This window comes from Sphaerodactylus townsendi, linkage group LG03 (genome assembly GCF_021028975.2).
Source record: "Sphaerodactylus townsendi isolate TG3544 linkage group LG03, MPM_Stown_v2.3, whole genome shotgun sequence".
Lineage (NCBI taxonomy): Eukaryota > Metazoa > Chordata > Lepidosauria > Squamata > Sphaerodactylidae > Sphaerodactylus > Sphaerodactylus townsendi.
The window spans coordinates 54,310,346-54,324,639 of NC_059427.1; the positions used below are offsets into that span (position 1 = coordinate 54,310,346).

A 14,294-nucleotide genomic window follows, 5' to 3' on the forward strand; every position below is an offset into this window, starting at 1 on the left:
CCATTCTCCCTCAAACTATCTTGCTACAGGAATTTCCATCCTAGAATTAATCCTGTGGTGAGATTGGGCTATTTCGCTTAATGTCCCTGGGGTGATGAGGTTGGACTATTCTGGGCTATAACGGCTGCTATTTGGCCTATGGCAACTGGACTGTGGTACAAATTTGTTAACCCATGCTTACAACTAAATATTCATGCACAGATCTTTGTTAGATTGTCTTGAACTGCATAGGCAATATTGACAAGCAGCTGTGACTTCATCTAAATGAAATAACAGAAGAAGATGGAATTTTACAGTATTTGGAGGAAGAAAGACAAATGTACTGATGTATGAAGTTGGAGAAGAAATTGCAGTGCTTGTTATGTATGTAGATAGTAAAATACTTCTCTCTTTCAATTTAGAAAATATCTATTCCCATTTAGATGAGGAAAGTTCAGAATCTTCAACCTACTCTACCGGCCTCCATGTGGAAAGGCAACGGCCACGGCCCAAAGTGTTTATTTGCTATTCCAGTAAAGATTGTCAGAAGCACATTAACGTCATCCAGTGCTTTGCTTATTTTCTTCAGGACTTCTGTGGTTGTGAGGTAAAAATCTTTGTGGTCTGGCACTGTTCGTGGCAAAGAACTATGGTGGCAATGCAGTATATTGAAACCATTAAATGTTGTCAGATCCTTCAAATTCTAGTTTGGTATTTAAAATTACCTTTTTTCCAGATCACCTTTTAAAATATCTTATACAAATTCTAGTTTTGTCAGAGTCAACATGAAAAAGTTAGTCTGTGGAACTGACTTAAAGGGGTTTTTTGTTTAGCGTTTGATACAGTTTTTGCAAAGATTAAATAGAAATTTTTTGTCATGAGCAGATCCATACATCAAGTCTGACCTCTAGTGGCCAAGCAGTTTTTGTCTTTGATTTTAGGTGTTTTTTTCCCGAGTGATGGTCACTGCAGTTTTTTAAAGGGTGCAAATTAATGCTTCAGCCAGAGTTCACCATCCCTTTGCACAGGATAGAAGCTTCAGTATTGGGAACAGCTATGAATCTACCATTGCTCAAGTGACCATGGTTGCATGTAGGCAATTGTTCCATGACACTTTTGTGGAATTAGTTGTGCAAAGTTGCAGTTTTATCAACTGCAGCTTTTTAATAACATATTTTATTATTTTTTCACTGAATTAAAACTTAGTACAGAAAAAGGGAAAAATAATGATAAGGATAATAAATGGATCTACATTAATAACAAATTGAACTGAAAAAATATACCCATTACAATTCCAAATGTAATGAAAAAGAAGGAAAAACCTTTATGTATATTGATTTGATAGTTCCTTCATACTAGCATACTTCTTAAAGCTATATATTAATTTAAACTCTAGTACATTAGGATCATTTTAGTAAAATATAAACTTAGCACTACTTTAAATGCTGTAATATTTGTGATAAGACTCCTCATTAGTTTGATTCATATTCTGGACTTCTGTTCAGTTAATTTTGCCATACAAAGGTGTTCTCTCATTTAAACTTGCCGAACGCTTTCGAATTTCTGTATAAAAACATCAACTGTACTTACTACAACTGGTAAATTAGTAAATAAATTCATATTGAAGTTATATATGTTAGAAAGGTATACATTAATTTATGCGGTTATACATCAAAATCATATTAGTAAAATATAAGTAAAATATAAACTTATGCTTAAAGAATATCACGTACCATTCTAAATATTTTAAGGAAAGGGAAGAAAAAAAGATGAAAAAAGGAGCGAAACAGCAGACTATCCTACTCATATGATCAGTTCAAAGTGACATTATGTAGCATTGTATATTTGATATTTTTAACATTCTATTATAAATTAATATCCAAAATTTTAAGAAAGATAAGAGAAATTTCCCCCAGTATTTTTAACCTTTTTCTTGCAGTCTTCTAAGTAGATGATCTATAAAATATCCTTTTTTTCTTATGGAATTTGTTTTTAAAGTTTCAAAAAAGTCTGATCAGTTTTCTTGCAATTTTTTGGGTATGTGACCTTTTATTTTTACTGGTGACTTTACTCTAAGATCAGTCCTGAAGTCTTCAAAGAAGTCTTCATCTGTTTTCAGGGGTGTGTTGTGGTGCAATATATATTGTAGTTTACCTCCTTTATTTATTTACTTTATTTATACTCAGTCTTTCCTTCCTAGCAGGACCCAAAATTGCTTATATTATTTCCTTCATTGTAACCTTGCAACAATCCCATGAGGTAGGTTAGGCTGTGATTGTGCAACTGCCTCAACAAGCTGCTGTGACAGAGTAGGGATTGAGACTTGGGTCTCTCAGACCCTAGTCCAGGGCTCTAACTATGTGAACAGTGAACTCAAGAGAGGGAGCCAGCTTGGCTGCAACCACTTGGATGCCCCACTCTGTCTTCATTTAGCATCAAAAACTGCTAGCTTGATAGTGATTTTTGTGAACTGCTTAAAATGATGTTGGTAGAAAACACTGGATGGGCTAAGGCTCCATTCTTCTTTGCCCGATAATCACTTAGAACAGGGGTAGGGAACCTGCGGCTCTCCAGATGTTCAGGAACTACAATTCCCATCAGCCGCTGTCAGCATGGCCAATTGGCCATGCTGGTAGGGGCTGATGGGAATTGTAGTTCCTGAACATCTGGAGAGCCGCAGGTTCCCTACCCCTGACTTAGAAGAATGGGAATAATACAGGAAATGCTTTTATCTTCTTACTTGTACTAGCTGTGTATAGTCATATTAGAGGGACATAGGGGCACAGATGGATGCAGACATCTGAATTTCTGGTGCACATGTTTGTACCTTCTCAGCACTACTTTGAATCACAGATGTACCTGCACCGGAATAGATGAGGTTGCTGAACACAGTTTGTATTCTGTGTTTTGACAGAATACAGTGGAGAGAGGGTAGCTAATGTGCTAGATATTTTCTTGAGTTGCTAGAGACAAAATGGTTTAGTACTTTTAAAAATCCACTAATCTGTATTACTTTTTGTATATATTGGTCTCATGGAGCTAATTTTATTCTACTTTTTTCCCCAACAAGATGCTTTCTTATCCTATAAGATTTCTTTTTCTATTGCAGAACCTTGTGAGGTTATCAGTAGTTTTCATAAAGACTGGGTCATTTCAGACAACACAGCTGCTTCTTGGAAGGTCAAATTAGTATAACTTGTTGGCTTTCACACAGGTGTTGAACATTCAGTTCTGCAATAGTGCTGACACTTAGTTTAGAGGTACTGTTGAAATGGAAGTCAAGATAGCTGCCTGCCTATCACCCATGTGTAAGCAGCTTACAAATACAGCCAAGCTATGAGCCAGTGTCATCTCCATAGGTGTATGTGATGGTCATGGTTGGAGGGGGAGTCTTGTGATATGCAGACTGGCTCTAATTCTTCTGGGCACATATATCTTGGTAGTAAGTCACTGCATGAGTATGGGTTTTTTCATTCTATGTCCATGCTAGCACATAAACACACATGTTCCTATAGTTATCACCTCATGTTTAAGATCATAATTCTTTTTGCAGGTTTCTTTGGATTTATGGGAGGACCTGAGGATTTGTAAAGAAGGGCAGAAAGAGTGGCTTCATCGAAAAATCAATGAGTCCCAGTACATCATTGTTGTATGTTCTAAAGGAATGAAGTACTTTGTGGAGAAAAAGAACTGGAGGCACAAAGGCTTCAGGGAAAGGGATTCTGGAAAAGGGGAACTCTTCCTGGTTGCTATATCTACCATAGCAGAGAAGCTGCGTCAGGCAAAGCAGAATTCACATGACCTCTGCAAGTTCATAGCAGTTTACTTTGATTACTCCTGTGAGGGTGACATTCCTGGTATTCTTGATTTGAGTACAAAATACAAGCTCATGGATAACCTACCTCAGCTTTACTCTCATTTACAGTCCAGAGATCTTGGTCTTCATGATTCAGAACTGTATCCTGTACATATCAGCAAAAGGAATTATTTCAGGAGTAAATCTGGGCGGTCCCTTTATGTAGCCATTTGCAACATGCATCAGTACATTGATCAGGAGCCTGACTGGTTTGAGAAACAATTTGTTCCTTTTCTTCCGACTCCTTTACATTACCAAGAGCCTGTGATGGAAAAATTTGACTCTGGATTGGTGCTAAATGACTTAATCAGCAAACAAGTGACTGATGGGGATTTCTGCCTGAAAGCAGATGCAAATATTATCCAGTCTTTAAATTCAGACTCTCACAGTATGATGCAGCATTTGAATCTTGGAGAGGACAGAACATCTGAGGATATTCAAAATACCAGTTCCATTCTTCAGCCTTTGTTGCATGTTGTAAAAGCTGCCAATCTTCCAGATATGCCTCGGGACTCCGGAATTTATGATTCTTCTGTTCCTTCTTCTGAGTTGTCACTGCCTTTAATGGAAGGCCTCTTAACAGACCATACTGAAACCTCTTCAATTACGGAGAGTATCTCCTCTTCATCAGGACTGGGTAAGATGGAAGAGCAGAGTCAGAAACCAGTTACTCAGCCATTCAAAACACACTTCATTGGATCAATTAGGGATCAATTTATATGAGATGGAACAAGATTGGTAAGGCTTAGATCAATTTTTTTGCCATCAAGTCACTGCTGACTTATGGTGACCCCGAAAGGTTTTCAAGGCAAGAGATGTTTGGAGGTGGTTTGCCATTGCCTGACTCTGCATCATGACCCTGGTATACTTTGGATGACTCCCATTCAAATACTAGCCAGGATCAGGGCTGACTGGCACAAGGTCACCCAGCAAACTTCCATGGCTTGAGTAGGTATTTGAACCTGGGTTTTCCAAGACTTTAACCACTACACCACTCTGGCTTGCCACCTAGATTGAATATCATTGGTAACATCTAGGGTTGGTCAATACTAAAAAAATTCGGTAAAATTCGGATTTGGGTATTTTGGGGCATAAAATGATTTGTCAATGTCGGAATCCAATCCACCTTAGCCGATTCGGATATACCAGTGAACAAATCCGAAAAAATGCGAATCGGTCCGCTTTTATTATTTTTTTTTAGATTTTGGCTGGTGTTTTAGACGTTTTGGCCTGCAGTGGACGGCAATTTTAAAAGCTGGCACCAAATTTCAGGATATCCATCTGGAGACTGTGTCACGGTAGTCTCTCAGGATTTGGTGCAGTTTGGTTCAGGAACAGTTATTGACACCTCAGAAATTTATCCCATTGTTTCCAATGGAAGCTAACACGGAGATGGGGCTACACTTTCGAATGTCCACATAACGTTGGACCCCTGAAATTAACTTCCTCAAACCCCTTGGGAGTACCAAATAGGGACAGTACATTTATGATACCCGAAATTTTGGTGACAGTAGCTCTAAAACTGCACCCCTCAACAGTCACTCCAAAAGAAATTTCCCCCAGATGCAATGCTCTGTAGTGGCTGGCTGGCTCCATTGCAGTAATAGGAAATTTAATGGGAGGGGCTGTGGAGTGCACATTCTCATGGTAAACCCAATAAAACTTTCAGAGGTGTCTTCAGGGAGGTCTCTTCATGACACCATCCAGGTTTGGTGACCGCTTGCTTCAAGGGTTCAGTACTGTTTGTAGGTAGGGTCCATCTCCCACTGCCCCCCATAAGCAAAGTTCCTAAAACCTGGATGGTGTCATCCAAAGACTCTCCCTGAAAGATAATTCTGAACATTTTGTGACTGTACCTTTGATAAATGTGTGCCCCACAACCCTCACCAGAACTTCTGATGACAGCAATGCAGAAGCTCACTGCAGAAAAAAAAAGGAGCTGAGCCAAAATTTTTAGGGTAGATCTTATAGGAGCGCATTTTAGACATATCAACATTCGAAATATCAGAGGTATGTGGGGAGATTTGTCCTGATGACACCCCCCACACTTGGTGCAGTTTGGTTTAGGGGGGGGCCAAAGTTATGGACCCACACTCAAAATGGTAGCCACCCTCTCCTTAGCTCTCATTGGAAACAAATGGGGATAGAGGAAGGCCCCTTGAGGGGAGATAACTTGGCCCCTGAGTCCCTGGCTGCAGCTTGAGAGTCATCAGGACAGTCTCCTGATGATACCCTTAACTATGGTGCCACTAGCTTTTAAAAAAACTTCAAGGTTTCATGTTTCACGCTTCCTGCACATGAAGCCTGCTGGAGTGAGGTGTGATTTGAAACGCCAAACCAGCATTTTAAAGCTAGTGACTTCTAAACTCAGGGTAACATCAAGGAGACTGTCCTGTTGATACCCCCCCCAAAGTTTGGTGCAGTTTGGTCCAGGGGAGCCAAAGTTATGGATCTCCTCAAAGGTGTGGGCTCCCCACTCCCTATCAGCTCCATTGCTGGAAACAATGGGGATAGTTGCTGCTTTTGAGGGTCCATTACCTGAACCAAACTGCTGCCAACTTGGTGGGCAACTTATCAGGACAGTCACCTGATGATACCCTGATAATTTGGTGCCAATACATCTCGTCCCCTAACCCCAGAGAATTTGCCCAAGATTCTTTGTTCTGCGAGCTTAGCTGTATTAACTGTCAATGGGGGAATTTCTGGTAAGAGGGCTGTAGAAGTGCCTTCTGAAGATATGGTCACAAAACTTTCAGGGTATCTTCAGGAGAGTCTCTCTGGGTTGTACCATCGGGTTTGGGGAATTTTGCTTCAGGGGTTTAATTCTGCCATTTAAAGGGTGGGGCCCATCTCCCGCTTTCCCCTGAAGGGTTAAACAGATAATACCCTATGGAGTTGAAATGTGCACTCCTACATGTATTGACAGCAATGCAGCTAAGAATCTTGCTGTATCATTACCCAGAAGAGATACTGCAGGAAGTGCATTTGTAGATGTATCGGTACTCCAATATTTCAGTGTATCATCATCAGGAGACTGGCCTGATGATGATACCACTCAAAGACTAGTGCAGTTTGGTTCAGGGGTGAAGTTATGGACCCTCCAAGGGAGTAGCTCTCATCTCCTTAGTTCCCATTGGAAAGAATGGGGGATAGGGACACCACTTTTGGGGGTCCATAACTTTGGCCCCCCTAAACCAAAATGCACCAAACATGGAGGGTATCATCAGGACAGTCTCCTGATGATACTCTGAAAATTTGGTGCTGATATGTTTAAAAATGTCTCCCCTGCAGGCCGAAATGTGAAAAAAACACCAAAAAATAAAAACGCAATTCGGCTGGTAATCCGAATCCCATGGATTCGGATCTGTTTGGATTCGGACAGCTCAGATTCGGCCCCTGCTCATCCGAATCCGTCCGAATCCGTGCAGATTCGGTAGAAATTCGGATTTGGACTGTCCGAATCTCCAACCTTAGTAACATCTTAGTGACATCAGATCACCAGAATCATGAGTATTACCTAAACATGCACAGCTCTCCATCTATCCAGATACTGTGCTTGATTCACCCTCACCCTGGGGGTGAGAAAGCTGTACCACTTTATTAGGTTGTAAAACTTTTATTAGGTTTTAAATAGGGGAGGTCATTCCTTAAGTGAAATCTCAACTATGGCCCCTTCCACACATGCAGAATAATGCACTTTCAATCCACTTTCCGTGCATGCATTATTCTGCATGTGCGGAAGGGTTCTAAGAGAGAGCTCTACAGATTAGTAGTGCAGGATATTCAGGTTCTGTACCTTGACTATTGGAACTGTTTCATAAAGTCTTTAATAGGACTACCTGTAGATTCTCAAACAACTTTCTTTAGCATGAAGGTTAGTAACAACTTTTAAAAATGAAGACCAGAGGATTCTTAAATCTTTCAAGGTATATTTGTGTTGCAAACTGCTAGAAAGCATCTTTCCTCTGTTTTTGAGATTATTTTCCAGTGATAGTAATGCATTAGAATAGGATACTTATTACTGGAAGTTTAATATTTTGTAAATAATTAGGAAATTTCCAATGTTTTCCTTCCTAGGAGAAGAAGAACCTCCCATGCTTTCTTCAGCTCGCACCCTTGTACCTGAAATATGTAAAGCAGAACTTCATTGCCATATTCACACTGATGAACTGCAGGCAATTGCACCTTTATAACATGTCCCAAGATTTTTATGCATTGCCACTTTATCAACTGCCTCGGTGCATGCATTGTTCTCTACATCATCACAGCCACTTGACTGACTTGAAGGAATGAATGCTCTCCTGGGGGATTACCTGCTCCTTCCAAGGGGAGTTCATGGCCAGTAGATTTTTCTATAGAAGATTTTAAAAAGAATTTTCTGGGTTGATAACTTTTCTTTTTAATGACTGAAATTCTTCCTAGAACCAACTTGGATTTTATGGTGAATTTATATATAAAGAAATATGCATACCTACTTTTTAATAAGAAAAAAAATATTTTGAAGATGTAAGGTGATTAGCCAGAAAAGTTTGGCTTTTCTGAGGGAAGGGAAAGTGGGATTCACAATGATAAAATGCCAAAGACTAGCCTTATTAGAAGAGATAGGTGTTATTAACAAATCAATATCTCAATTTTTGTTAAACTTTTGCTTGTGTTTATCTGGCCCAGAGTTTCTGTTAGAAAGCTAAACCCACCATGTTTCTCCCTTTATGTTGTGTGTCCTTTGTAAACCCGTAGACATATTGAAATTAATCTTGATTTTGCCATTTCAGTATGACAATTAATGTTACTGTAAACAGATTATATATGCTGGTTCTCCTGTGACATTCATTTCAGAATGAATTTGTTGCTTGTGGAAACGTGCATCTCTGTAACTTCTTTTAACTCCCTGATGTTGTAAAAGCTAAAGTATTACTTGGAGTCTAGTAGATTTGTCAGAGTTGGAGGCAAAAAGTATGGTTTTGAAGCTGAAAATCTGTATATATATCAGATAAAATACCTGTAACATTATGCTAAAAATAAGACATGGCTCAGTAGTAGAACATCTGCTTTGCAGACATAAGATCCCAGTTTCAGTCTTGGGCATCTCCAGTTAAGAGTATCAGGTAATGCAAAAGGCCTCTGTGTGACCCTGCAGAGAAATTGCAAGTCAGCCAATACTGACCTTGATGTGTGAGGCCAAGTTGATGTCTACCAAATCAAACTTCTGCCTGCATGATCCCATTTGGTACCGACACTATGGGTTTGTTGTATACATTTTTATTATGCATATATACATCACATTATTATATATTTTATTCCCAAATTTCATATTTATTATTCAAAGAGTTAATCTCCAACAAGACAAACCAATAACTTATGTGAAAGAACTAGGAATTCACAAATGATAGCTTTTTACACATGCAAACTTATTACTTCTAAAAAATTCAGTGGATCGATGAACAAATTCTCCAAATACTCCAGTGCCTCACAGACCTCAATACAAATATCAACCAATTTGGCCAAAACCCTGTAAAAAATAAGATCAGCCTCCAGTGCAGGCCAAACTTGGTTAAATCTATGAATGGCTAAGTAATAATATGGTATACATTGTTAATTGTAGATTTTGATATTTTCATCTGTTGTAAGTAACAAAAGTACTGCTATAGTATGTAGCAGGCACTTAGCAGCATAGAACTGTAGCAGCATCTCTTGAACAGATAAGTTGTAGCTCCAGTCTCTACACATCTCTGTTCTGACATACAACCAAATGTGAATAATAAATACTATAACCACTGTTTTGAAGTTTGACTTCCAGCTTCCTCGTCATTTCACTACAATCCTAGTTGCCATCTTATTTGCCACAGATTCAGCAATATTCTTTAGTGAAACCTTTTTATCCATTGTATCAGTGGACAGTTGTTGAAGGCCAGTTTTCATGGCAGTATTATTTCAAAGATATTGGAAGACGGTCTCAGCTACTAATAATGGTATATGTGTATGAGAACATGCACATTGCTTGTGCATATGCACATTCTTTAATCATAAGAGGTATGGAGCTTTTTGCTCTAAAATGTTTGCCATAGTTCTTCAAGATCCACTGACGATAGACCCAAAAGACATTTAAAGTTTAGCAAACATCCCATTGTTAAGAAGGGTACTCCTCTTGTTCCAGAATTACTTCATTAATCTTGATTTATACTCACTGTCCAAACTGGCAACAGAATTTTGCTATCTGTACTTTTAACTTTGTTGGATGGTAATAGTGTGTAGACACAAGATTTCTTGGGTGAAAATTATTAAAAGATAGTATCAAGACTTCTTGCAATGTAGAACTACATTTCTTCTATTTGATGTTCCAGCACTGTTTGATGAAACATTATGGCATCTTTCATAATGTGAAAAGTTTCCAAAGCAGTCTAAGGTTCAAACATTTTATACTGGCATTATCAAGCATATGCTAAATAAATGCATCTAGTTGGACTGTAACTGCTGCATTGAAGGGCAATGGCAGCTCATAATTTCTCACTTCATTATAGCTTGTAAGGCTACTAAAGTTATATATGATGGCAATTACTTGTCCTGAATTACCATGCTAGAGTCTGAATATGTATGGGTTATGGAAATATTGTATGTTCAATGGCTTTTCTTCTGTTTACCTCCCACTGTTATAACTGTATCTATCTTTTATCACTGCTCCTCCAATGCCACTCATTCCCATTTCCTCATGTAATGGATATTTATCCCAACCATGCACTCCCGACAAATAGCTTTGTGGATTATCAATACCTTGTGGCATTCCTGAAGAGTGGTATTGCTTTCTTTTTCATATTGTGTGTGCCTACACAGTTACAGAACTACACAGCACTTCTCTTGCCTAGTAAGATCATGATGATCATATCAGCTTTAATTCCAAGAAACTGGTTCATTTTGATTACTGACATTGTTGTCACAAGTTACATATTTGGGAAAAAGCATCAAGCTCTGACAAGAATTTGCAGCACCTTACAGTTGATGATGTATCTCAACACTGAGTCTTACTTGATGCATACAATTTTAAAGCTCTTTTGGGTCAAGTTCAAAGTTTAGTTGACAGTATTTAATAGAATTCTACAGTAGGCTATATGTGAAGAAGCTTGTTGATGCCACTATAATGACATAATTCATGTGCTTAGAGTATCCTGAGAAACATTGGATGAAATGTAATTAAGTTATAGCGGAAACTGTCTAGAGCATTAGAGGTAGTATTAATATAACATTCTTCATACATTTCCTGTGTGCCAGTTTCCAGTTCCATTTTACCTCATGTTATTAATATGCTGGACTACTATGTAACTTCTCACTGGATAGTGAGTACCAATTAGCTAGTCAAGCATCCCTGAGGAGTCCAGATCTGTTGCCAAGTTCCAACCTCCAAGTCATTCCCTGGTTCTGGATTACTTTAAGAAAAAATTAGCAATGCTGCTAGTGGCTAGGAATGAGGCTGGAATGGTGACAACATAAGAGAAACACTGGAGATTATATATGCAAGGGCTATAAGCAAAGTCTGTGTGATGGTAGCCATGATGCAAAGGCCTAGAAAGTGAGTTCTCAAAACTATTGTATGACTGCTGCTTAATGTGCACTACCAAAGCAGAGACAGTTGGAAAATTAAACAAGTGAGAATAAGTTATTCCAAAAAGGAATTTGTGATTCTTTGGCTAGTTTAAAAGAGAAGGAACTCTGAAGAATCACTGCAGTAAATTATGATACTTCCACATATACTAACTATTCTAATTATTTTAAAACTTTGCCCTGCCTGTTGCCTGCCTTTGGGTGTAACCTTCTGATCACCAGGAAATTTAGCCTGTGTATACTAGCTACTTGAAAGTCATATAGCAATTGGATCATAATACTTCCATTTGTGATGCAATTTGGTCTATTTGGCAGCTGTTATTTCATTTAAAGGAATCCAATTTGCCAAGTATATGTTTAAAAAGTTAAAAGCAGTCGTGACAAACCTCTGATGTTAGCTGTGTTAACAAAATACATGAAGCCAGATCCAAAAGTGCTCCTCTGCTGCCATAAGGGTGTTAATACTGGTGGAATTACACTTTTAGTGGTGGCGGTAAGTAATGATTTTGACAATATTGTAAGTGCTTATGCCCATTTTTCAGGCATAAAAATTTGAATTCACCAGTAATACTGATCTTTCTACTAACTCACCTCCCACTTTAGCCTGCCTCGCAAAGCCAAGAGAGTGTGACTGATCACTCAGTGATCTGGTCAGAGTATGGGATTGAACCTGGGTATTCCCAGCTGTTCTCAGATACTCTTCAATGACTTCACTGCATTGGTTCTGCTCATTGAAAGAGAAACACAGTGTGTGGAAACTAGTAGAAACTATGTGTGATAGGAAACACATTGCACAGTGGAACTAGAAATACACAAAAAGAAAAAAATCCTCTCGCTGTAGGCTATCAAGTCAAATGATATCAAAGTGCCTTATTTCATGTAGTATGTTAAAGAGAGAGGATCTTAAATTTTTCTTTACCCATGTTTTTTCAGCTCCTCCCTAAGCACATTTTTTCTTGTTCAGATCTAATTCCACATTTATAAGGATAAAAATACAGTTGGAAACACACAGAGCCCACCTCCCCCAACCTTCTCTTAACTACCTCTTCCCCAAGGAATTTTTTCTGTAACAATGGGAACTGTTACAGAACTATTGGGCTTTGTTTTGAGCATTTGTGTGTAATATTTAATTCCTCCCTGAAGTCCAATATTGGTCCATTTTAACTAATGGTTCCTTATATGCAAACTACCATTGGGAGATGGCAAATCCATCCCCTTTTTGCACCCTGAATAAGAGCAGTGAATGCATGCTAAATTTGTACGTTGTCCACTGAGTCAGTCTAGCATGCATTTTAATGTGGGTAAATCTCAAGTATATGCAAGATGGAAAAACAACCAAGAATGACAAACTCTAGTTACCTTTTCATGTTGTGCTCAGCATTAATTGTAAAATGATGTTGCTCTGCAGGTCTAGTGTATGCAATGATCCTTAACTTATTTAAGTCAAATAATGACAAGAATTCAGGAATTGTTGGTAAACCAGAGTTTACTTGTATATGGGCAGTAAAGTGTTTTCTCAGTTTTCTTGAGTAAAAATACTTGAAACAAATAAAGTACAGTTCCTGCCTCATACACTAGTGATATGAAAAGGCTGCAGTTCAGAAGAATTAGATGGTATAGTAAAGCAGGCATCAGGCTGTCGAACTGCTTTGCTGGTTAACAGGAGGATTTCTGACCACAACTGATGCATACATGTGTGTGCTTAAGGCCACTGAAGTCAGTTTTACTGTGCTGGATAGTGGCCCCTGGTTGTCTACATGGAAATGGGTAACTATCCAAAACGTGGCAAATAACAGACTTACAAATCCAGAGCAACCATGTATGCCAAGTGGATGCTTTCTCACCTTATTTTTCTATGTATACTGGCTTTCACATGGGTGCTCTAGAAGATGGGAAATTATCCAAATAGTTGAATACCGTGGTAGAATGCTTCTATGTGTTGATCTTCCCTAGCAAATAGATTTTACATGGACTGTGTAGCTAACTTGCTCTCACATAAATTGTAAAAGGTCCTTTTGGTTTCAGCAAGCAAAAGATGCATCTTTCCTTGTTGATGACTTATTTTTTCAATGACAGATTGTGAAATTCTAGAAAGTAGTTTTTCATACTTTTGGATTACTCGTGTGTGTGTACATGCTCTGGTACAATCTTAACTTCTGGGAAGGAAATAACACTTTCCTTGACGTGGGTAAACTTTAGACATAGTATGTAATCTACCAGCACTTATCCTGTGCAAACTCTATTGGAAAGTATGCCCCTGGCTTACACTGGAGATACCTGTGGTAGATGTAGACTACTAAAAACAAAAAGGGGCATAGTACACTAAAATTATTATTCTTAAAGCCCTGCTAATTTCAATGAGAAAGATCACAAGCTTAACTTCCTCCCAGTGAAATTAGTGGGACTTGTGTAAATTGAGTTAAATTGGGGCAGATTTTAATATTTGGAGCTTAGTTACAAAATTGTGAAGAATTTGTGTTTCTCTGCCCCATCTTAAGGCCCACAGCAACCTACTGTAAGAGGGCAAAAAAATATATTACTATACATTTTAAAGGTTAGATTACTATTATTTCAGTGTTGTTATGGAACAAACATTAAACTGGTTGTGTCACTGTTAACATTGGACAAATTGCAAATTCAGTAATTTTAGCATGTTGAAAGCTCTTTGTTTTTGGATAAATGGCATTTTTCATGTTTATGTAAATTTATATAAACTTGTGTCAAAAGCTGATATTTGGAGAAATTTAGTTTTTACTGTTGTCATTATCTAGAAATTAACATCAGAATAAAAGATCATAACTTTTTATCATTTTGTTTTTGATTTTTATGCTTGAGAAGTTATATTTAAAATAGTACAGATTTCTTA

The 14,294-nt window shown here is 38.2% G+C and overlaps 1 protein-coding gene across 2 annotated transcripts in view; it reads left to right on the forward strand.

Moving 5' to 3' along the window:
- The window catches only part of IL17RD (interleukin 17 receptor D), an 83,971-nt gene extending 74,352 nt beyond the window's left edge, over positions 1 to 9,619 (forward strand). Inside the window, exons 11-13 of one of the 2 annotated variants that reach the window (XM_048490722.1) lie at positions 402 to 586; positions 3,533 to 4,472; positions 7,913 to 9,619. In XM_048490722.1, coding sequence (XP_048346679.1) covers positions 402 to 586; positions 3,533 to 4,472; positions 7,913 to 8,028 — 1,241 coding nt within the window. In that variant the 3' untranslated portion in view covers positions 8,029 to 9,619. The remainder of the gene's footprint in view (positions 1 to 401; positions 587 to 3,532; positions 4,473 to 7,912) is intronic. The other variant, XM_048490723.1, reaches the window with a different exon arrangement.
- Positions 9,620 to 14,294: the final 4,675 nt, after the last annotated feature.